This window comes from Heterodontus francisci, chromosome 1, assembly GCF_036365525.1.
Source record: "Heterodontus francisci isolate sHetFra1 chromosome 1, sHetFra1.hap1, whole genome shotgun sequence".
Taxonomy (NCBI): Eukaryota; Metazoa; Chordata; class Chondrichthyes; order Heterodontiformes; family Heterodontidae; genus Heterodontus; species Heterodontus francisci.
Genome location: NC_090371.1, coordinates 266951004 through 266976719, shown reverse-complemented (window position 1 = coordinate 266976719; position 25716 = coordinate 266951004). Strand labels below are relative to the sequence as shown.

Below are 25716 nucleotides of genomic sequence, written 5' to 3'. Positions count from 1 at the left end.
GCATATAAACGCTAAACACGCCAATGTGAAATTTCTTCGTTTGCTACTTGAATTTAGGCCTTTAGCTGTTTATCATTTGAACAGATTAACTCCACCATTAAATTGGCAGAGAAATTTCGTGAAAAGACATCGCATGTTAATATTGCACAGCACAAATTCACCCCAAAAGTTGAATAAAGGTCATAAGGAATTCATAGAAAAATGTAGTTATTAGATATATTGTGATTTTAATCTCTCTATTCATCTACCCAAGCACAGTTATCACAAGAAGTTTTATGTGCCTTTAACTATAAGGGCATTATTTATTCACCAAAATGCAAGCACATTTACATTCGATACTGGAAATAGGCTTTGTGCAAGAGGTTTATAATGCATTACTGTTACACACTGTTTTGAGCTTCTTTAATAATGAATGGATAACTGGGATTAGAAATGACAGGTAGGCACCTTAAAATCAGGTCAGGATTACTGTGCTAGTCCACAGTCATTATGACTAAAAGGATCTTTTTTGACTTGCAATAGAAAAATATAGAAGGGTTCCTTATTTAGTGAAACTATTCTTGTCTATGCATGAAGTACTAGAAAGATTTCAGTTGAAAGCACAACTTACACATTCGGATAAATGGAGTGAGAATGGGGAGAAAAAACAACATTTCACATAAACTGAAATAATTTAACACATATACAAAATAAAATCACAATAAGCCAAAAAAGTATTGCATTATTGCAAAGAGAAACAGATTCAACAAAATATAAATTCAAAAAATTCATACATGCTTTAAAGTACAACTTAATCAAACTCTCTCCCTACAAATGCTGCCATACTCGCTAAGTATTTCCAGTACTTTCTGTTTTAATCAAACTCAGCATGATTTTAAGAGGACTATTTTGAACAGTTTTGATCATTTGTCAGTACAATTGCTTAAGAATGGAGCATAATCACTGCCAGGGCCATATTAAACAGTTGCAGTAATTTAGGGCAGTATTTTCACTATGGGGGCGGCAAACGGAAGTCGGGACCTTTTCCGGATCCCGAAACTGCCTTCGGTGGGGCAACAGTCATCGGCCCAGTGTTTCACAGTGGCTCCCCCTTATTTGGCATTGAGATGGGTTTGGTGGCCACAGGGGCAAGAACAAAGGCAGGACAGCTCAAGTGCGAGCCTGATTAAAATCAATCATGGCAGCCCATACAGTGGCTGCTGTTGAGTATCTAACTTCACCTTGGAAGCATTTATATTGTAGGAAACTTGGGTGTCTCATGACAGCTGGAGGCCGAGCTGCCTTCCTGTGCTCAGGTGGCCCCCCAATTGCGTTTGGCAGCCTTGCCCTTCCTCCTTTGTTCCCACAATGCCAGGAGGGTGACGACCCCCTGCACTGCCCGAACACTTACTGCCCACTCTCCCTGCCACCTGTGCTGAGCCTGATGGCACCCGTTTCCCTATGGCTGAGCCCCCTCTATGCCATTCACCCTTTCATGGGGCCCAGTTAATTCCCTGTGCTAGCCAGGACTGACTCCCCACTATGTGTCCACCTTCATTCTGCTAATCTGCCAGACAGTGCATGCAGCCCATACACCCCCCTGAAAATCAGAACATGCCCCTAAATGAGCTCTCAATGAGCTCTTTAACAATATTAATTGGCCTTTTTAATGGATCGGGTGAGATCTCAGGGGTAACCCTCACCACCCCCTCCACCCCACCCCACCCCACCCCAGACGAAACTCACCAGCGTTCGGAAAGGCATCGGGAAACCAGCACGCTGGCTGGCGTCAGCATTTCCACCCCTGCTCGCCTCCGTTCCTGCCCCCGGGTGGACCCAAAAATGCAGCCCTTAGAGTCCAAAGAGCATGAAGTAGGGTGGGGGCAAAAACACTTTCACATTGCAAATACATAGCCCTACCCAACACTCAGCCGGACTAGAGTTATCAATCATGCAAAAAAAAGTAATTACAGAACGGTTTACAAGTCTAGAGCTGAGCAGCAAAGGCAATGCCGAGCATGGCAGGGGTTAATGAGATTTTACATTGTATCTTCAGATAGAACCTTCACCCACAATGGGAGCTAGCAGAAGCAAATGTTCCATTCAGTTAACTGAGTAAATTTTGCATTTAAAGTTATACAAACACTACAAAGTCTTTTTTCTTCCATTCACAAAAAATGTAAGGGTGCACGGACAGCAGACTTCGCCTCAGTGAGACATAGTCAGAGTATGAAGGTGGGAATTTGGTTCACGTGGAAATTCGGTGCAGAGGGGGAAAGAGGTGCTCTTTTTTCAGCCTCCAGTAGCTGTAGAAGACTCAAGTTGCTTCGCTTAAATAGAGGGCAACCTTGAGACAGTGACATCACAGGAAAGCTGTAAGGCGATTCATTGGTGAGTAACTGCTGTTACAGAGTAACTGTAAATAGCTAGGTTAGCACACTGCTGTTAGGGTATGTGTGTTAATAGCTGGAAATTAGAAAAACGTAAAATTAAAATTAAAATTTAAGTAGCTACCTTCTAATTAATTAAGACACACAAGCAGAAGGGAAGTAAGAAGTTGGTTGGTCTACTGTTTCTACTGCTTTGTTTTTTTTTAAGGGGTAAGGTTTATTTTAGACCAAGGTTTAAATTAGTACAGTAAGTGCTGGTGAGGAGAGGCATAAATTTTTTAAAAAGGAAAATAATTAAGTGGTTATTTAAAACACAATCAGGATGGCAGGGCAGGTGATGTATTGCAGCTGCAGTATGTGGGAGCTCGTGGACACCAATGTGATCCACAGCAACCGGGTCTGCAGAAAATGTCTACAACTCGAAGAGCTTTGGCTCAGAGTCAATGAGCTGGAGGCCAAGCTTAGACACTGCGATGCATCCAGAAGGCAGTCACACCCCATAGGATAGAGTCTTCTGATTTGGTCAGTGGTCAGGGACAGTGGGATGTGACTGCAAGTATGGCAGGTATGGGGATCGAGAAGGCAGAAGTGGAGGAAACTCGGCCCTTGCAATTGCCCAACAGGTCTGAGGTTCTTTCAGCTTGTATGGATGACAGGAAGGTCTGCAGGGTGGATGAGCAAACTGACCATGGTACCATGATACAGGAAGCCATTCAAGCAGGGAGAGTAAACAGGAATGTAGTGGTAGTAGGGGACAGTATAGTCAGGGGGATAGACATAGTTCTCTGCGGCCAAGAGTGAGAGTCCAGACTGTGTTGCCTGCCCGGTGCAGGGTTCAGGACATCTGCTCAGGCTGGAGAGGAACTTGCAGTGGGAGGGGGAGGATCCAGTTGTCCACATGGGTACCAACAACATAGATAGGACTAGGAAAGAGGTTCTGCCTAGACGGTATGAGCAACTAGGGGCAAAATTAAAAAGCAGACCCTCAAAGGTTATAATCTCTGGATTAGTACCTGAGCTATGAGCAAATTGGAGTAGGGGAAATAAGGTTAGAGAGATGAATGCATGGCTGAAAGATTGGAGTGGTAGAAATGGGTTTTGATTCTTGGGGCACTGGCATAATATTCAGGAAAGTGGGAACTGTACCATTGGGATGGTCTTCACCTGAACCATGCTGGGACCAGTGTTCTGGCAAGTCGTATAACTAGGGCAGCAGAGAGGGCTTTAAACTAAATAGTGGGGGGAAGGGATCATATGTGAGGAGAGGTGGTAAATCGAAGGGAAACAATGAGGTAATAAATCAGGTAGTGATTTGGGTAGTGATAACCAGACTGCGGAAGGGAGGGACAGAGAGTACAAACTTAAGAGTGCACCAGAAATGGTAAAAAGACAGAGTTAAAGGCTCTGTATCTGAATGTGCACAGCATTTGTAACAAAATGGATGAATTGTTTGCAGAGATAGAAATAAATATGTATGACCTGATAGCCATTACACAGACATGGCTTCAAGGTGACCAAGGCTGGGACCTGAAACTGAAGGATATTTGACATATCGAAAAGACAGGAAGCAAGTAAAAGGTGGTGGGATAGCATTGTTAATTAAGAATGCTAGTACAGTAGCGAGAGATGACCTTAACTCAGAAGGGCAAGATATAGAATCAGTTTGGATAGAGATAAGAAATAGGAAAGGTAACAGGGCACTTGTGAGAGTAGTTTATAGGCCCCCTAACAGTTGCTACACTGTAGGACAGATTACACAGGAAGAAATAAATGGGGCATGTATGAAAGGTACCACAATAGTTATGTGATTTTAATCTACATGTAGATTGGGCACATCAGATTGGGAAAGGTAGCTTGGAAAATGAGTTCATAAAGTGTATTCGGGACAATTTCTAGTAAGTTCTAGAGCATCATCCATGGATAAATAAGGAAGTTAAGGATAGTACCAAATTAAAAGAAACACTACAAATCTCAAAGATTAGTGGGGGATAGGTCAGAAGATTAGACAGATTTTAAGAATCAGCAAAGAATGACAAAAAAAAATTAAGAGGGAGAGAGTAGAGTATGAGAGAAAATTAGCTAGTAAAATAAAAACAGATAGTAAGAGTTTTTACAAGTATTTAAATAGGAAAAGAGTAAATAAAACTAGTGTTGGTCCTCTACAGAGTGAGTCTGGGGAATTGATAATGGAAAACAAGGAAATGGCAGAGGTGTTGAACATGTATTTTGTGTCTGTTTTCATTGTAGAAGACGTAGAAAACCTGCCAAAGCTACTTGAAAATCAAGAGATGAAAGGAAGGGAGGAGCTTAAAACAATCACCATCACCAGGGAAAAGATGCTGGGAAAACTAGTAGACCGAAAGACTGACAAAGTCCCTAGGACCAGATGGCCTGCATCCTAGGGTCTTAAAGAAGTGGCTGCAGAGATAGTAGAAGCTTTGGTTATAATTTTCCAAAGTTCCTTAGATTCCGGAAGGGTCCCAGCGGATTGGAAAATAACAAATGTAACACCTTTATTCAAGAAAGGAGGGAGACAGAAAGCAGGAAACTATAGGCCAGTCAGCCTAACATTTGTCATGGGAAGTTTCTTGAATCCATTATTAAGAAAGTTATAGCAGAAAATCATAATAGGATCAGACAGAGTCAATGTGGTTTTGTGAAAGGGAAATCGTGTTTAACTAATTTATTAGAGTTCTTTGAGGAAGTAACAAGCAAGGTGGATAAAGGGGAACCTGTAGACATGGGTTACTTAGATTTCCAAAAGGCATTTGATAAGGTGCCACATCAAATGTTACTACACAGAGCATGTGGTGAAGGGAGTAACATTTTGCATGGAGAAAGAATTGGTTAGCTAACAGGAAGCAGAGAGTAGGGATAAATGGGTCTTTTTTGGGTTAGAAAGCTGTAACTAGTGGAGTACCACAGAGATCAGTACTGGGGCCTCAACTATTTACAATTTATATTGGATGAAGAGACCAAATATATGGTAGCTAAATTTGCTGATGACACCAAGACAGGAAGGAAAATAAGTTGTCAAGAGGAGGTAAAGAGTCTACAAAAGGATATAGATAGGTTAATTGAGTGGGAAAAAAATTGGCAGATGGAATATAATGTGGGAAAAAGTGAACATCTCCACTTTGGCAGGGAGAATAGAAAAGCTGCATACTATTTAAATGGAGAGAGATTGTAGAACTCGGTGATACAGACGGACCTGAGTGTCGTGGTACATGAATCACAGAAGTTTAGACTGCAGGTACAGCAAATGATTAGGAAGGCAAATGGAATTTTGGTATTTAGCGCAAGGGGAATAGAGTATAAAAGTAGGTAAGTTTTACGGTAGCTGTACAGGACCTTGGTAAGACCACATCTGGAATACTGTGTACAGTTTTGGTCCCCTTATTTGAAAAATAATATAATTGTCTTCGAAGCAGTTCAGAGAAGGTCCACTCAACTAATTCTGGGGATGAAGGGCTTATCGTATAGAACATAGAACATAGAACAGTACAGGCCCTTCGGCCCACGATGTTGTGCCGAACCTTTAACCTATTCTAAGATCAAACTAACTACCTACCCTTCATTCTACTATCATCCATGTACCTATCCAAGAGTCGCTTAAATGCCCCTAATGTATCTGCTTCTACTACCACCGCTGGCAGTGCATTCCACGCACCCACCACTCTCTGTGTAAAGAACCTACCTCTGACATCTCCCCGAAACCTTCCTCCAATCACCTTAAAATTATGCCCCCTGGTGATAGCCCTTTCCACCCTGGGAAAAAGTCTCTGACTATCCACTCTATGCCTCTCATCATCTTGTACCCCTCTATCAAGTCACCTCTCATCCTTCTTCACTCCAATGAGAAAAGCCCTAGCTCCCTCAATCTTTCTTCGTAAGACATGCCCTCCAGTCCAGGCAGCATCCTGGTAAATGTCCTCTGCACCCTCTCTAAAGCTTCCACATCCTTCCTATAATGAGGCGACCAGAACTGAACACAATATTCCAAGTGTGGTCGAACCAGGGCCTTATAGAGCTGCAGCATAACCTCGCGGCTCTTAAACTCAATCCCCGTTAATGAAAGCCAACACACCATACGCCTTCTTAACAACCCTATCAACTTGGGTGGCAACTTTGAGCGATCTATGGACATGGATCCCACAATCCCTCTGTTCCTCCACGCTACCAAGAATCCTGTCTTTAAGCCTGTATTCCGCATTCAAATTCGACCTTCCAAAATGAATCACTTCACACTTTTCCAGGTTGAACTCCATCTGTCACTTCTCAGCCCAGCTCTGCATCCTGTCAATGTCCCGTTGCAACCTACAACAGCCTTCCACACTATCCACAACTCCAGCAACCTTCGTGTCATCGGCAAACTTGCTAACCCAGCCTTCCACTTCCTCATCCAAGTCATTTATAAAAATCACAAAGAGCAGAGGTCCCAGAACAGATCCTTGTGGAACACCACTGGTCACCGAGCTCCATGCTGAATACTTTCCATCTACTACCACCCTCTGTCTTCTATGGGCCAGCCAATTTTGTATCCAGACAGCCAACTTTCCCTGTATCCCATGCCTCCTTACTTTCTGAATGAGCCTACCATGGAGAACCTTATCAAACGCCTTGCTAAAATCCATATACACCACATCCACTGCTCTTCCTTCATCAATGTGTTTTGTCACCTCTTCAAAGTATTCAATAAGGCTTGTGAGGCATGACCAGCCCCTCACAAAGCCATGCTGACTGTCCCTAATCAAACCATGCTTTTCCAAGTAATCATAAATCCTGTCTCTCAGAATCCTCTCCAATAATTTGCCCACTACCGACGTAAGACTGACTGGTCTATAATTCCCAGGGTTATCCCTATTCCCTTTCTTGAACAAGGGAACAACATTTGCCACCCTCCAATCATCCGGTACCACTCCAGTGGACAGTGAAGATGCAAAGATCATCGCCAAAGGCGCAGTAATCTCTTCCCTCGCTTCCCGTAATATCCTTGGGTATATCCCGTCTGGCCCCGGGGACTTATCTGTCCTCATATCATTCAAAATTTCCAGCATATCCTCCCTCTTAACCTCAACCTGTTCGAGCATATCGGCCTGTTCCACGCTGTCCTCACAAACGACCAGGTTCCTCTCACTAGTTGACACTAGCAAAGTATTCATTTAGGACCTCCCCTACCTCCTCGGACTCCAGGCACAGGTTCCCTCCACTATCCCTGATCGGCCCTACCCTCACTCTGGCCATCCTCTTGTTCCTCACATAAGTGTAGAATGCCTTGGGATTTTCCTTAATCCTACCCGCCAAGACTTTTTCATGTCCCTTTCTAGCTCTCCTAAGTCCATTCTTCAGTTCCTTCCTGGCTACCTTATAACCCTCTGGAGCCCTGTCTGATCCTTGCTTCCTCAACCTTAAGTAAGCTTCCTTCTTCCTCTTGACTAGCTGTTCCACATCTCTTGTCATCCAAGGTTCCTTCACCCTACCATCCCTTCCCTGCCTCATCGGGACAAACCTATGCAGCAGTCGCAGCAACTGCTCCCTAAACAACCTCCACATTTCTGTCGTGCATTTCCCTGAGAACATCTGTTCCCAATTTATGCTCCCCAGTTCCTGCCTAATAGCATTGTAATTCCCCCTCCCCCAAGATTGAACAAGTTGGGCCTATACCCATTGGAGTTTAGGAGAATGAGAGGTGATCTTATTGAAACAAATAAGAACCTGAGGGGACTTGATTGATTGGATATCGGGAGGGTGTTTTCATCTTGTGGGGGAGACTAGAACAAGAGGACAAAGTTTAAGAATAAGAGGTTTCCCTTTCAAGACAGAGATGAGGATTTTTTTTTCTCTCTGAGGGTCATTAGTCTGTGAAATTCTCTTCCCCCAGAGAGCAGTGGAGGCTGGGTCATTGAATTTATTCAAGGCTGAGTTATAATTTTGACAGACCAGGCAGTCAAGGGTTAAGGCGGTCAGACAGGAAAGTGGAATTGAGATCACAACCAGATTAGCCATGATCTTATGGAATGGCGGAGCAGGCTCAAAGGGCCGAATGGCCTACTCCTGCTCCTAAGTCCTATGTGCCTCAGTGCTTCAGTAAAAAATAGGGTTCCTCACTTCACACCCATACCAACAATTCTTTTTTGCTAACATTAGTAGATGGGTCTAAAATGTATCTTTACTTCATTAAAAGAAAAGCTGTTGCTCCAGACACTAGACATTATCAAGCTACTGGTACTTCAAATAGAAATTCATAATGGTGTACAGGATCCCAAGTTGGTCTGGAGCCATTGAGACTATAAGTACCCGTTACACATTTAGAATGAATTCCAAACCAGTCATTTTTTTAGGCAACATATACTAAGTATTTGATCCCTTTACACATTCTTAACATTATAAATGGTATTCTAGATCACTCAGCTGAGTAACCAGGCTGTAATTCCAGCAACTCAGAGAAAAACAAGCCAGCAGGGTTACTTGCCATGGATTATGCAGACAGTCAGATGCAGAGTTGAAATTACAGCCTCTTACACATCACAGAGAGAGCAGTCCCTTCACCTTAAGAATGTAAAATGATATGCCCTGACAAAAAGGCGTGTGCCGTTTATAAATATGGCTGGGGTAATTTAGCCCGATTGCCCCACTGGCAGGGAATGTCGCCTGCTGACAGTGCCAATCAGAAACTTGGGCACAAACTGATTGTTGGAAAGTCAAAAATGGTGCAGTCTGAGTTTCCGATACAGTACTCACAAGCAGGCCTCAGCCACCAGAAGCACACTCTCTCCCATGGGTCTCAACCAAATGGATTAGTTGTGAAGTTAATTTTTACAGGGACCTGCTTTGGCCCTCCTGCAACAGAGGCATTACTGTAGCATCACATAGTTAGACATAGAGCTGTCAAAGCATTGCTCAGTACAATTCCCTCCATAAACTTCTCTGCCTCTCTACCACTCTCTTCTTCTTTAAGATACTCCTTAAAACCACTGACCAAGCTTTTCGTCGCCTATCCTAATATACCCTATTGAACTCGGTGTCAAATTTTGTCTGCTTGAGCTCCTGTGAAACGTCCCGAGATGTCTTAATACATAAAAGGTGCTGTATAAATGTAAGTTGTTGTTAGTTTTCCAACAGCAGTCACTCTTGAGACCCAATGCAATTCGGAGATGTTTTGTGAACTGCATACACTTTTGCCAGAGCTTATCATTTTGAGTCTTCAAAGAGAAACAGCCATTTTTCTCTTTGTAACATGCCAGTTCTGCTATGATCATTGATCTCCAATTTGATGACCTACACTAAAATAAAAAATTATTACTGATGACCTATACAACAGCCTGGAATTTCTAACGGGCACACCTCCAGTGGTTCTGCAAACCTCACCCACATTTCCAGCAATTTACATGTGAAAGGCAGGCTCTCTGGCCTCCAACTGACAGCCATGTCAGACCTGGGTCTGGAAGAAGAGGCAGCTACAGAGCTGTATGCAGAAAGGTTACTTCATCCCTCTACTTCAAATATCCTTTCTGAATGATGCGGCATATGCATGGCTGCACTCTGATAGCCCTAGAACACACCCCTCTTCCAAATAACACTCAAGGCCCTCTACACCAACTGGACACCATGGCCTAACAATGGGCCTGGCAGCGAATACTCAAACAGGATCAATGGCAGAAACACAGCGGAGGCCACGTTTCCCTCAGTGAAATTTAATTTTCACACACCCACCCACCCACATATAGGTACACGTGCCCGCTGGACGTGCTGACTTGTAAACGAGGAGGAGTGGGGTGGGAGGAGACAGAGAAGACAATGGGACATAGCACATCCTCAAACAAGTTTGGACCCACACTACTTGTGCCAAATCTGACCAAAAAGATCATCGTGGAGGAGGGATTATCAGGAAATCTGGCTCACTGTCTTAAATTCAAGAATCATCATACCGCCTTATTCTTTCCTGGAACGGTAAAACTGTGGAGCCCCTGTTCACCCTTATCCTTTCCTTCTTCATACAATTTATGGGTTTTCAAAAACCGGGCTTGGCTTCAAGCTAACCTAATCTCCTCTCCTACTCACAAAGACTCTCTTATGCTTTAGATTTGGCCGAGCCTTTCTTTGCTGCACTGAGACGGGCTGTCTTAAACCAATCTGGAGCAGGTCTATAAATTTCCATCAGACTAGTAAATATTCTGTATCCACAGTGATGTGTGTGTGTATATTGCTATGCATCATAGTGGTTAAAAATAGTCAGTGTCAAATAACTTATAGGCAACCCTTGCAAGTGACCAGAGTGTTTATGATTATGAAAGGATCTGCAATGTAACTAGAGAACTGTAATTAATGTTCTGGCAACATAAATCACAAAATACAAAGTTTTGCAATTATGCAAATATACTGTATTAAGTATCTTTGATCTGAATTTCAATTGGGGGGCTCAACTTTCGTCACTGAGGTGGGAAACAGGAGCCAGGTCTGTTTTTGGGTCAGACACCCGCCTCTGGTGGGAAACTGATTAAAGTTTAGATTTTCACAGGGGTGAGCCCTTACTTGATATGGAGACGCGCTCCCTGGAGCCAGTGGGGTGGGAATGGAGGGGTGTCAGATGAAGTGTGGGACTCTTTTAAACACCCCACATGGGCAGTCATCATTGAGGATGCTGGTTGTCCTGAGGGAGAAATCTGCAGTTTGTGCTAAAGCCTTCCACTGCAGAGAGAAGTGAGATGTCACAGGGGAGCCAGAGGCCTGGCACCCAGGACAGGGCAGACCCTCACTTCCTCCATGCCGACCTGGATATAATTCTGCAGGCAGGGAAAGGAGGAAGGTCCTTTTCCCAGAGGGCGGCAGGAGGAGGCCAACTTGTCGTGCAGCAGGGGCACCTCTGTGTTCAGTGTCATCTCCCTTCGCCTCCAATTCTTCCTCCTCTCTTACCTCCTGCTCCTCCCCCGATTAGCTGTCTCCTTCCAGGGCCTCATTGTCCTCAAGGTCTGCACCTCTCTGGAAAGCCATGTTATGGAGAGCCCAACAGACCACCATAATGACCGAGATCCTTGCAGGAGAGTATTGGAGGGCACCATCCAACCGATCCAGGCACCAGAATCGGATCTTCAGAAACCTGATGGCCTGCTCAATGGGCCTATGAAGCAAGTGGCATTGGTTGTACTGTCTCTGTGCCTCTGTCTGGGGCTCCCATAGAGGGGTCAGTAGCCATCTTTTCAAGGGATTTCTTTTGTCCCCTAGGATCCATCCATGCACTTTGGGAGTTGGAGTGAAGATCTGAGGCAGCCTGGACTGATGGAGGATGAAGGAGTCATGGCAGCTGCCAGGAAAGTGAGCACACACATGGAAGAAGCTCTTGTTGTGGTCGCAGATCAGTTGGACGTTGAGAGAGTGGAAGCCCTTCCTGCTGATGGATCTCACTGGCCGGTCGCTGGGAGCCTTGATGGTCACATGGGCGCAATCTGAATTAGAATTAGAATTAGAATATTACAGCGCAGTACAGGCCCTTCGGCCCTCGATGTTGCGCCGACCTGTGAAACCATCTGACCTACACTATTCCATTTTCATCCATATGTCTATCCAATGACCACTTAAATGCCCTTAAAGTTGGCGAGTCTACTACTGTTGCAGGCAGGGCGTTCCACGCCCCTACTACTCTCTGAGTAAAGAAACTACCTCTAACATCTGTCCTATATCTATCACCCCTCAACTTAAAGCTATGTCCCCTCGTGTTTGCCATCACCATCCGAGGAAAATGACTCTCACTATCCACCCTATCTAACCCTCTGATTATCTTATATGTCTCGATTAAGTCACCTCTCCTCCTCCTTCTCTCCAACGAAAACAACCTCAAGTCCCTCAGCCTTTCCTCGTAAGACCTTCTCTCCATACCAGGCAACATCCTAGTAAATCTCCTCTGCACCCTTTCCAAAGCTTCCACATCCTTCCTATAATGCGGTGACCAGAACTGCACGCAATACTCCAGGTGCGGTCTCACCAGAGTTTTGTACAGCTGCAGCATGACATCGTGGCTCCGAAACTCGATCCCCCTACTAATAAAAGCTAACACACCATATGCCTTCTTAACAGCCCTATTAACCTGGGTAGCAACCTTCAGGGATTTATGTACCTGTTCATCTACACTACCAAGAACCTTCCCATTAGCCCAGTACTCTGCATTCCTGTTACTCCTTCCAAAGTGAATCACCTCACACTTTTCCGCATTAAACTCTATTTGCCATCTCTCAGCCCAGCTCTGCAGCCTATCTATGTCCCTCTGTACCCTACAACATCCTTCGGCACTATCCACAACTCCACCGACCTTCGTGTCATCCGCAAATTTACTAACCCACCCTTCTACACCCTCTTCCAGGTCATTTATCAAAATGACAAACAGCAGTGGCCCCAAAACAGATCCTTGCGGTACACCACTAGTAACTAAACTCCAGGATGAACATTTGCCATCAATCATCACCCTCTGTCTTCTTTCAGCTAGCCAATTTCTGATCCAAAGCTCTAAATCACCTTCAACCCCATACTTCCGTATTTTCTGCAATAGCCTACCGTGGGGAACCTTATCAAACGCCTTACTGAAATCCATATACACCACATCCACTGCTTCACCCTCATCCACCTGTTTGGTCACCTTCTCGAAAAACTCAATAAGGTTTGTGAGGCACGACCTACCCTTCACAAAACCGTGCTGACTATCGCTAATGAACTTATTCTTTTCTAGATGATTATAAATCCTGTCTCTTATAACCCTTTCCAACATTTTACCCACAACCGAAGTAAGGCTCACAGGTCTATAATTACCAGGGCTGTCTCTACTCCCCTTCTTGAACAAGGGGACAACATTTGCTATCCTCCAGTCTTCCGGCACTATTCCTGTCGACAATGACGACATAAAGATCAAGGACAAAGGCTCTGCAATCTCCTCCCTAGCTTCCCAGAGAATCCTAGGATAAATCCCATCTGGCCCGATGATGTCCTGCACCTGGGGGAATCCAGCAATGGAGGCAAAATCCAATGCCCTCTGTCCCTGCAAGTTGTGAATGTGCTGTCCAGCTCTGGCAAAGAAGATAACAGTGACCTGCGAGATGCAGCGGTGTATGCCATTTGCAAGATTCTGCTAAGCTGATCCTTGGAAGGAGTCAGAGCGAAGAGGTTCAAAGCCATAGTCACTTTGACGTCAGTGCTACGAGGTGCGAAGTCCTCAGCAATGGTGTCACAGATGTCGGTAACGCTCTGCCTGAAGAAGTGCAGTCTCCTGCAGCACTGGGTCTCGGTCATCTCCGGGTAGCTCCATCTTCAGCATCTGTGCTGAGGGTGTGGCCTCTGTGTCCTTCCTGCTCCTCTTTCCTCTCCCATCCCCTCCTGATTTTTTTTTATTCTTGCACAGGATGTGGGTATCGCTGGCTAGGCCAGCATTTATTGCCCATCCCTAATTGCCCTTGAGAAGGTGGTGGTGAGCTGTCTTCTTGGACCAGCAGTTCCCACAGTGCTGTTAGGAAGGGAGTTCCAGGATTTTAACCCAGCGACAGTGAAGGAAAGGCGATATAGTTCCAAGGCAGGATGGTGTGTGGCTTGGCGGGGAACTTGCAGGTGGTGGTATTCTCATGTTGCCCTTGTCCTTCTAGGTGGTTGAGGTCGCGGGTCTGGAAGGTGCGGTCAAAGGAGCCTTGGTGAGTTGCCACAGTGCATCTTATAGATGGTACACACTGCTGCCCTTATGCATTGTGGTGGAGGGAGTGAATGTTGAAGGTGGTGGATGGGGTGCCAATCAAGTGGGCTGCTTTGACCTGGACGGTGTCGAGCTTTTGATGTTGTTGGAGCTGCACTCATCCAGGCAAGCAGAGAGTATTCCTTCAGGCTCCTGACTTGTGCCTTGTGGACAGGCTTTGGGGAGTCAGGAGGTGAGTTACTCATCACAGCATTCCCAGCCTCTGACCTGCTCTTATAGCCACAGTATTTATATGGCTGCTTTCTGGTTAATGGTAACCCCCAGGATGTTGATAGTGGGGAAATCTGCGATTGTAATGCCATTGAATGTCAAGGGGAGATGGTTAGATTCTCTCTTGTTGGAGATGGTCATTGCCTGGCACTTGTGTGGCGCAAATGTAACTTGCCACTTATCAGCCCAAGTCTGGATGTTGTCCAGGTCTTGTTGCGTATGGACACGGACTGCTTCAGTTTCTAAGGAGTTGTGAATGGTGCTGAACATTGCGCAATCATCAGCGAACATCCCCGCTTCTGACCTTATGATGGAGAGAAGGTCATTGATGAAGCTGCTGAAATGGTTCGGCCTCGGACACTACCCTGAGGAACTCCTGCAGTGATGTCCTGAGACTGAGATGATTGACTTCCAACAACCACAACCACCTTCCTTTGTGCTAGGTATAACTCCAACCAGTGGAAAGTTTTCCCCTGATTCCCATTTACACCAATTTTTCTAGGGCTCCTTGATGCCACACTCAGTCAAATGCTGCCTTGATGTCAAGGGCAGTCACTCTCACCTAACCTCTTGAGTTCAGCTCTTTTGTCCATGTTTGGACCAAGGCTGTAATGAGGTCAGGAGCTGAGTGGCCCTGGCAGAACCAAAACTGACCATCAGCGAGCAGGTTATTGCTGAGTAAGTGGCACTTGATAATACTGATGATGATACCTTTCATCACTTTGCTGATGATCGAGGGTAGACTGATGGGGCGGTCCCTGGCCAGGTTGGATTTGTCTTGCTTTTTGTGTACAGGACATAGATGGGCAATTATCCACATTGTTGGGTAGATGCCAGTGTTGTAGCTGTACTGGAACAGCTTGGCTCGGGGCGGGGCTAGTTCTGGAACACAAGTCTTCAGTAATCCTTCCAGAATGTTGTCAGGGCCCATAGCCTTTGCAGTATCCAGTGCCTTCAGCCATTTCTTGATATCACGTGGAGTGAATCGAATTGGCTGAAGACTGGCATCTGTGATGTCGGGGACTTCAGCAGCAGGCTGAGATGGATCTTCAACTCGGCACTTCTGGCTGAATATGGTTGTGAATGCTTCAGCCTTGGCTTTTGCACTGATGTGCTGGGCTCCCCCATCATTGAGGATGGGGATATTTGTGGAGCCTCCTCCTCCTGTTCCTTGTTTAATTGTTCACCACCTTCACGACTAGATGTGGCAGGACTGCAGAGCTTTTATCTGATCCATTAGTTATGGGATTGCTTAGCTCTATCGCAATGTGCTTCTACTACTGAGCACACAAGTAGTCATGCGTTGTAGCTTCACGAGGTTAACACCTCATTCTTAGGTATACCTAGTGCTGCTTCTGGCATGCTCTCCTGCGCACTTCATTGAATGAGGGTTGCTCCCCTGGCTTGATGGTAATGGTAGAGTGGAGATATGCTGGGCCATGAGGTTACAGATTGTGGTTGAATACAATTCTGTTGCTGCTGATGGTTGACAGCACCTCATAGAACCACAGAAAAATTACAGCACAGAAGAAGGCCATGCCACGTCGTTTCCGTGCCAGCTGAAAAAACTAGCCCCCCAATCTAAATCCATCTTCCAGCACCTGGTCCATAGCCTTGCAGGTTACAACATTTCAGGTGCATGTCCAGGTACCTCTTCAAAGAATTGATGGTTTTTGCCTCCACCACCATTCCTGGCAGTGAATTCCAGACACCCACCACTCTCTGGGTGAATAAGTTTTTCCTCATGTCCCCTCTAATCCTTCTACCAATCACCTTAAATCTGTGCCCTCTGGTAATTGACCTCTCTGCTAGGGGAAACAGGTCCTTCCTGTCTACTCTATCTAGGCCCCTCATAATTTTGTACACCTCAATTAAGTCACCCCTCAGCCTTCTCTGTTCTAAGGAAAACTACCTTAGCCAATCTTTCTTCGTAGCTGCAACTTTCGAGTCCTGGCAACATTCTTGTAAATCTCACCTGTACTCTCTCGAAAGCAACTATGTCCTTCCTGTAATGTGGTGACCAGAACTGTACGCAATACTTCTGCTGTAGCTTAACCAGCGTTTTATACAGTTCCAGCCTTCCATCATGGATGCCCAGTGTTGAGTTACTGGACCAGTTTGAAATCTATCCCATTTAACACAGTGGTAGTGCCACAGAACATGATGGAGGGTATCCTCAATGTGAAGACAAGGCTTCATCTCCATAAGGTCTATGCGGTAGTCACTCCTACCAATACCGTCATGGATAGTTACATCTGCGACAGGTAGACTGGCAAGGACGATGTCAAGTAGGTTTTTCCCTCTTGTTGCCTCCTTCACCACCTGCCGCAGACCCAGTCTAGCAGTTATGTCCTTTAGGACTTGGCCAGTTCAGTCAGTAGTGGTGCTACTGAGCCACTCTTGGTGATGGACATTGAAGTCCCCCACCCAAAGTACATTCTGCGCCCTTGCCACCCTCAGTGCTTCTTCCAAGTGGTGTTCAACATGGAGGAATACTGATTCATCAGCTGAGGGAGGGAAATAGGTGATAATCAGCAGGAGGTTTCCTTGCCTATGTTTGACCTGATGCCATGAGACTTCATGGGATCCGGAATCAATGTTGAGGACTCCCAGAGCAACTCTCTCCCGACAGCATACCATTGTACCGCCACCTCTGCTGCGCCTGTCCTATCGTTGGGACAAGGCATACCCAGGGATGGTGATGGCAGTGTCTGGGACATTGGCTGTAAGGCATCATTCCATATGACTATGTCAGGCTGCTTAAGGTTCTGCCTTTCCTGTGGAGGGTGTTGGCCCTCATCACCACTGGGCCCAAAATCTGATAGTCATGTCCCCATTGCCAGCTGCATCTTTCCTTTTGGGCTGGGTGCTGCCCAACTCTCCGTGGCAGCCTTGCCCTCTGCTCTTCTGCCCCTGCGATGCTAGTGGGGTGTCAACCCTGTTCAAAGCCCAGGTATTGAGTGCCCACTCTCGCTGCTACCTGCACAGTGCTAAGGGGTGAGTCCCCCTTTGCCCTGCTGATCCTTTTACGGGGCCATGGTGATGCCCTGGGAATGCCATAACTGGTGCGCTACCCTGTACCTGCCTCCCCCAGCTGATCTTTTTAGAAGGCATGTCTTACCCGTGCGCCTCTTTAAAAATCAGAACTTCAACCCCTGACAAGCTTTTAAATATCTTTAATTGACCTCAGCTGGAGGGAGAGCGGAATTACTGTCCTGCCCTCCCCCTGCACCGCTGACTACTGCTGGCACCAGGACTGGCGCTTTGAAATTGATGTGCCATCCAGCGCCAGTATTTTCGGGGGGGGCCCCCGCCTCCATTCCCGTCTTTGGGAGTTCTGCAAATTCAGCCTGGTAGGGGGAATTAATGAAGCAAAACAAAAAGTGCTGCAACTCACAATGTTTGCTTAACTTGGCAGGGGTTGGGGGTCGGGGCGGGGCCGGGCGGGTGGGGGAGAGAAAAATTGGAATTAATTTTCAGAAACAGGAATAATAGAAAGAGTAGCATGGTACATACTTTCATCAAAAAAAGCAATTTAATTTCTACATGTTGTGCCAGTTTTAAGTACAGCAGTGAAACTACCTGAACAAACGTAGCACAGCATGGAGAGCTTCACTCAACTCTCAGCACGGAGCAAAATAGCAATAATGGCTAGTCAATACTTAGCAGCAAGTAGCCTTGCAGACATTCAAGAGCCTAAGTTTGATGTTTGGGGAATAGGGAGGAGAGCAAAATAAGGTAGCAACTTGCAAAGGTTTTTGAGAAGGTGGTCCGAGGTTTATTTTTCATAAATTATCAGGTTGATTCAGTACATCCTGTTGGAATCACTTTCCTGAGCATGTTTAGTTGTGATGTGTGCATTGACCAGCCAAGCCATGTGTAACTGACCATTTAATTGTTTGGGAAAGTTGAAACTGTGCTCAGTAACTGACAGGTTGTGCAAACTAGATTTCACTAGGTTTCCCAAGACATTACTGATTATTGTTGATATAAAGTAAACCAAGGTTGCCAGTCTATATCAGTATTACAGCCATTTCCACACAGTGGCGCAGTGGTTAGCACCGTAGCCTCACAGCTCCAGCGACCCGGGTTCAATTCTGGGTACTGCTTGTGTGGGGTTTGCAAGTTCTCCCTGTGTCTGCGTGGGTTTCCTCCGGGTGCTCCGGTTTCTTCCCACATGCCAAAGACTTGCAGGTTGATAGGTAAATTGGCCATTATAAATTGCCCCTAGTATAGGTAGGTGGTAGGGAAATATAGGGACAGGTGGGGATGTGGTCGGAATATGGAATTAGTGTAGGATTAGTATAAATGGGTGGTTGATGGTCGGCACAGACTCGGTGGGCCGAAGGGCCTGTTTCAGTGCTGTATCTCTAAACTAAACAAGTTCTTGGAGTCTTTTACCTGCCCTTTCTCAACAAGTGATTTTTCCAGGTCTTCAATTTTGGCTTGACATCGGAGGAGATCAGCTTGGAGCTGTTCACGAGTCTGTTACGATAAATTACAGTTCATCATAGATTACACCACAAAAATAGGACATTCAGACCAATTGTATCTGTGCTGCTTCCTTACTGAAGCGATCCCAAACTAATCCCATTGCCCTGCTCTTGCCCCATGTGCTTCAAACGTCTCTTCCCTTAAACCAGGCAATAGTCTCTACTTCAACTATGCCCTCTTAAAAGTATTCCACCCTGCAAAAAAATTTACATATACAGGTTTCTCCTCACCTCTCTCCTCACTCTCTTAGCAGCAATGCGAAATTGATTATCTTTTATTACTGACTCCCCAGTCAATGGAAAGATTTTCCCGATTAACCATAGTGAGCCCTTCATAATGAAAAATAACACTAACACTCATACCTTACTTGTGAGCAATTTGTGTTGCATGATTAGGCACACATCCCATCTTAATACATTGAATAACACATAAAGAATTAATTGAGGAAAGTTGATATTGCTCATCATTACTATTCTTAAGATGATAAGAATCCACTGGCAGTGCTCAACACATGGGCTTCAAAATTCCTCTCGCTTTCTGGGCAAACTGGCATAGAATGTGCTGCAGCAGCTTTTCTCCTTCCACTCACACCTCAGGCAGACACCCTGCTCACGATTTAAATGCTCCTGACCTTAGGATATAGGTTGAGGTTAGCAATACCTTAGAGGGGTGGTAGGGAGGCGTTTGAGGCTGTTTGTGATGCTGTGCAGCCCTAAGCGTACCAAAGTAGAATAGGTTCTTGCAGATTGTATCATTGCACTTTCAAAGGGTTTTTCACTGCTGGAATGAGTGGTGCAGAAATAGATTTATGGGCATCCAGAAATGTTCAGTCTGTATCAGGTAACATTTTTGTTATGGCCTGCTCAAAAGAGCATGTGCCTGCATGCTGGGTGGTATGAATGATACTGTATTAATAATATAGTTTGCTAAACATCTCAGTCTGCCATGAAGGGCACAAGATGGAAACTGAGAGAGGAAGGAGAGCTTTGTCAAAACAATGCCACTTCTAAATTAAGTGACCTGTGCCACATCTTTTACCTACCCTGTTTTCTCGCTCCACATCCAGTGTCCCACCAACTTGTTCTTGAAGCAGTGCATATGCTCTCTGAAGAGCCTGGTATTCTCTGGTAAGCTGACGGAATCTCAATTCAGATTCTTCCCTGGTTATGGCCTTATAAAATGGAGGAAATGTATGGAATTAGTTATCAATTCACAAGAAAAATTTAATGGACAGAACCAAATGCAAGAATTCACCCTTTAAAAAAAATTTCGGTATGGAATCAAACAATGACTGTGCTTTTGTATTTAGTAAGGACATAGGACTTGGAAAAAATCCCTTCCAGTTCCAGGCCTCTTCTAAGTTTGAATTTAATGGTTCTTAATCATGATTTCTACTATTGCAGATATGTATCCTTTTATTCCTTGTTGAATCAGGAAATGATCCAATTCTATACTGAAGTTTCAAAGGAGTCATAATTCATCACACTATATAGCATTCCATTGGCAATTGCTTCTTAAATTTAGCTAGTGGCTAGTTAGTTGTCTGTCCAGGTTTTTCAAACAAAATCTCTCTACTCTTCATTTGTAATCTCTTAATCATTTCCTTACTTTTGCTTTTGATGATCGTTGGTCATCAATAATTTATCTCATTTACATGCAACTACTAAAGAGTTGTTTTCCAGTTCCTTTCTGAATATAATTTCCCCTTTTTTGTACTGCAACTCACCCTGTCTCTGGTAAACAGCAAAAGCACAACTGACTTCATGTTTCTCACACAGCTTTGTCTACATATTTAAGTATTGAATTCCCCATTACTATTTGGGATCTTGAATTAATTCCTATTTATATCTGCTTGGTCAGGACATTTTCCTCAATGGTTTTACTTCTTTGCTTATTTCCTTTCTCCTTTGCGAGTATATCACTCATTTCTTCCTGCTCCAGATTTCTCATGTAGAAACATAAGAACATAGGAGCAGGAGTAGGCCACTTGGCCCTTTGAGCCTGCTTCACCATTCCATGAAATTATGGCTGATCTGGTTGTGGTCTCAACTCCGCTTTCCTTTCTGCCCCCATAACCCTTGACTCCCTTGTCTACCAAAAATCTATCAAATTCAGCCTTGAATAAATTCAATGACCCAGCCTCCACTGCTTTCTGGGGAAGAGAATTTCACAGACTAATGACCCTTTGAGAAAAAAAATTCTCCTCATCCCTGTTTTAAACGGGAGACCTCTTATTCTTAAACTGTGTCCCCCAAGTTCTAGTCTCACCCACAAGATGAAACATCCAGTAGCCACTCTATCAAGTCTCCTCAGGATGTTATATGTTTCAATAAGATCACCTCTCATCGTTCTAAACTCCAATGGGTATAGGCCCAGCCTGTTCAACCTTTCTTCATAAGATAAGCCCTTCATCCCCAGAATTAGTTGAGTGGACCTTTTCTGAACTGCTTCTAATGCAATTATGTCCTTTCTCAAATAAGGAGACCAAACTGTACACAGTTGCAGTCTTACCAAGCTCCGCTACGGTACAGCTACGGTAAAACTTCCCTACTTTTACACTTGATTGCCCTTGCAATAAATGCCAACATTCCATTTGCCTTCCTAACCACTTGCTGTAGCTGCATGCTAACCTTTTGTGATTCATGTACCAGGATACCCAGGTCCCTAAAATCAACATTCTTAAAATGAGCACCAGTAGCTGGTTACTGTTGAGCAGAAATCACATGCTGATGATCCACAATAAAAATGAATGGAAGGGCCCAATGGACAGCAAGCAAAAGAGAAGATAAAGAACAAGCCAGAGATAGAACCAGCAGTAATGATGAATAAACTCACCCCAGGTATACTTCTACAGCAGAATTATTACTTGCATCAATGCTCCCCAGTCATGCTTTCACTAACAGTGGCACCAGTTAAGCATGTGCTCTTACTATCACCATATACTCTCACCACTGCCATTGTTACCACAACCAGCACCACTGGCCAAGCATACTCTCAAACTACTGACAGCATAACCAACTCACCGCAATTTCAATACGCTTTGGTACTGCTTCAATAGTCAGGTTCCCCTGTAAGTTAATCATATGCAATAAATCAAGAAAATACTGGAATTACACAGCAAATTTGCCAATATCTGAAAAGAGAAAGGCAGGTTTATATTTAGGGTAGATTCTCCCACAGAACCTGAAATTTTAACCTATCTTTTCAGATGCTCACAAACCTTGCTGCATATTTCCAGCATTTTCTATCTTTTTTTCACATGGTCAGTTACAGAAGTTTTTTTTCTCTTAAACACACCAATTACTAGAGATGCTTTATTTATTAAACTATCAAACAATTTTTTGGACTTTGCTAATGTGTAAGTAGTTTAATTTTTCGCGAAGCGCTTTAGTCAATTCTGCATGTTGTCACAATGGATTTCGTAGTCCATTCAGAGCCCCTGCTCAATTGCTTAACAAACATAGCAAGGTCATTTACCTCATCAAGGTCTTCTTCTGGAGTTGCTGGTGTCCGGTCAGTTGTATACGAGGCTATTGAAGAGGTTTCTGAATCTACTGATTCCTCATCAAATCCAAAAAATGTCTCTACAACATGCTTCTGAAAAAGAAGAGAATGAAGTACTGATGAAAGTATATCCATTACCGAGATTCTCATAAACCTCACTATTTTTGTCAAACATTCCTTCTACATATTTCCTTTGTGATACCAACTCAGCTACAATGCACCATTAAGTTATCGTCAGGCTGTTGCTTCATGTGTCTTAACAGTCAGCTAAGAAGCCGCATTTCTAGAGCTGCTAGAACACAATCCATTGTTATTAAGTCAGAAGGACCTGTTCACAACAGAAATTGTGGAATGGAGAAATTAGAGGGTTTTCATACCCACAGCTGTAATAAATTGTAGTGTCAGTCACTTTAAACAGTTTCATTCTCAAAGGGGTTTCAAAAGGTAGGGAGTACAGTAGTGTAGTGGCTATGCTACTGGACTAGTTATCCAGAGGGCCGAACTAGCAGTTCAGATCCCACCTGAAATTAAAAACCTGATTTAAGTAAAAGTGATGATTGCCAATCTTGGATTATTGTAAAAATGCAATTAGTTCATTACAGCGAAGAAAAACTTCCATCCTTACCTGGCTTGCCGATATGTGACTTTGGTCTCACACTAACATGGCTGACTCTTAATTGCCCTCTGAATTGGCTTCTTTTCAGCTGATCAGAAAGAGTAGGTCATGCCTTAGCAACCTGATTTAATTTTCTGAAGTGGTGACTAAAGTAGTGGATAGGGAATATCTATGGATATTATTTATCTGGACTTCCAGAAGGCATTTGATAAAAGTCCCTCAAAAGAGACTGTTAGCTAAAGTTGAAGCTCATGGAATTGAAGACAAATTATTGACCTGGTTAGGAAATTGACTAAGTGCCAAGAGACAAACAGGAGGGAAAACGGGCAGGTTCTCTAATTGGCAGGATGCTATGAATGGTGTCCCACAAGGATCTGTGTTGGGGCCTCAAATATTCACCATATTTATTAACCACTTCGGACAAATATACAGCCACAAATCCAAGTTTGCCAATGACACAAAGATAGGTGGCATGGTGAACAGTGTAGGTGGAAACATTAAATTGCAGCTAGATATTAATAGATTAAGTGAATGGGCAAAACTGTGGCAAATAAATTTCAATGTAAGCAAGTGTGAGATCATCCACTTTGAACCAAAAAAAGAGAATAGGGTTCTTTCTAAATGGTGAAAAGCTAGAACAGTGGAGATCCAAAGAGACTTAGGGGTACAGGTACACAAATTAAAATGTCATGGACAGGTACAGAAAATAACCAAAAAGGCTAATAGAATGCCGACATTTTTATCTAGGAGACTAGAATAATAAATCGGTAGGTGTCATGTTACAGCCATACAAAGCAATTGTTAGACCACACTTGGAGCACTGACAGCAGTTCTGGGCACCACACCGTAGGAAGGAAATATTTGCCTTGGAGGGAGTGCAGCATAGATTCACCAGAATGATACCTGGACTCTTCTTTGGCCTCCTTGTCTCGGGAGACAATGGGTAAGCGCCTGGAGGTGGTCAGTGGTTTGTGGAGCAGAGCCTGGAGTAGCTATAAAGGCCAATTCTAGAGTGACAGACTCTTCCACAGGTGCTGCAGGTAAAATTGGTTGTCAGGGCTGTTTCGCAGTTGGCTCTCTCCTTGCGCCTCTGTCTTTTTTCCTGCCAACTGCGAAGTCTCTTCGACACGCCACACTTTAGCCCCGCCTTTATGGCTGTGCCCACCAGCTCTGGCGATCGCTGGCAACTGACTCCCACGACTTGTGATCAATGTCACAGGACTTCATGTCGTGTTTGCAGACGTCTTTAAAGCGGAGACATGGACGGCCGGTGGGTCTGATACCAGTGGCGAGCTCGCTGTACAATGTGTCCTTGGGGATCCTGCCATCTTCCATGAGGCTCACATGGCCAAGCCATCTCAAGCGCCGCTGACTCAGTAGGGTGTATAAGCTGGGGATGTTGGCCGCCTCGAGGACTTCTGTGTTGGAGATACGGTCCTGCCACCTGATGCCAAGGATTCTCCAGAGGCAGCGAAGATGGAATGAATTGAGACGTCGCTCCTGGCTGACATACATTGTCCAGGCCTCGCTGCTGTAGAGCAAGGTACTGAGGACACAGGCTTGATACACTCGGACTTTTGTGTTCCGCGTCAGTGCGCCATTTTCCCACACTCTTTTGGCCAGTCTGGACATAGCAGTGGAAGCCTTTCCCATGCGCTTGTTGATTTCTGCATCGAGAGACAGGTTACTGGTGATAGTTGAGCCTAGGTAGGTGAACGGTCAAATTATGAGGAGATTACATTAATTAGGGTTGTATCCCCGGAATTTAAAAGGTTAAGGGTTGATTTGATCAAAGTTCTCAAGATATTAAGTAGAACGGATCGGGTAGATAGAGAGAAACTATTTCCACTGGTTATGGAGTCCCAGGACTATGGCACACAGTCTAAAAATTTCTTCGAAAAATCTGAGCTTGATAGATTTTTGTTCGCCAAAGGTATTAAAGTAAAGGGAGTTAGGTCACAGATCAGCGCATGATGTCACTGAATGGTGGAACAGGCTTGAGGGGCTATAAATGGCCTACTCCTGTTGTTAGCAAGCTACTCAGTTGTATCAAACTTCTGCATGCAGCAATTCTAGAAGGAGACCCACTACTATCTCCTCAGGGCAACTCGGGCAACGAGAGATAGGCAATAAATGTGGGCTTTGCCAGTGACGTCCATATCCCAAGAACTGAATAAAAAAGAATGGCTTCTTACAAGTCCTTGCAGCTAGTCCCTATCTGCAATTAATGTGGAATTTTATAATTTACTGGGTGAATAGATTCCTTTTGATCCAGTATTTATACTACACTAAGCCATTCTTTTTATTAAAATTACGTTTTAGATACCATTTACAGTTTTATCAGTAAATGATGATTAACAAAATGTTAGAAAAATGCAGAAACACTACTTATGCTTGGTCAGATTTGATGACTGAGGACTTGATGTTTAACAAGCAGTTAGGCAACTAAAAATTATTCACCAGGGTATTTGTCGTAGCAACAAAGATGTGTGATCATCCTAAACCTTGAGTCTTCAGGGAACAACAGTAGTCACTTAGCAATGCAAGCACGCTACAGAACTCTTCACAGTCTGCAGAACCCATTAGTAGAGTTCTGCTTCAGCATTTTAAATTCAAATTGAACAAATCCATGTCAATACTCAGTGCATGTTTATGGGGTTTTCCCCCTCCTTCTCCCTTCCCAAAAGCTTCAACTCTTCAGGGAGGTAAAGTTCCACAGGTGCGAGCAACTCTCTGGTATCTTGCCAAGTCTGCACCTGAAAGTCTACCAAGTGTCGGCAGCTATGGGTGCAGAAGCC

At 44.4% G+C, this 25716-nt stretch overlaps 1 protein-coding gene across 1 annotated transcript in view; it reads right to left on the bottom strand.

Moving 5' to 3' along the window:
• The window catches only part of LOC137376194 (janus kinase and microtubule-interacting protein 1-like), a 398950-nt gene that overhangs the window by 83024 nt on the left and 290210 nt on the right, over positions 1–25716 (bottom strand). The window contains exons 9-11 of the mRNA XM_068044290.1: positions 22276–22395; positions 19841–19969; positions 18706–18789 (exon numbers count right to left, since the gene is read on the bottom strand). Of these exons, the coding sequence (XP_067900391.1) occupies positions 18706–18789; positions 19841–19969; positions 22276–22395 (333 nt within the window). The remainder of the gene's footprint in view (positions 1–18705; positions 18790–19840; positions 19970–22275; positions 22396–25716) is intronic.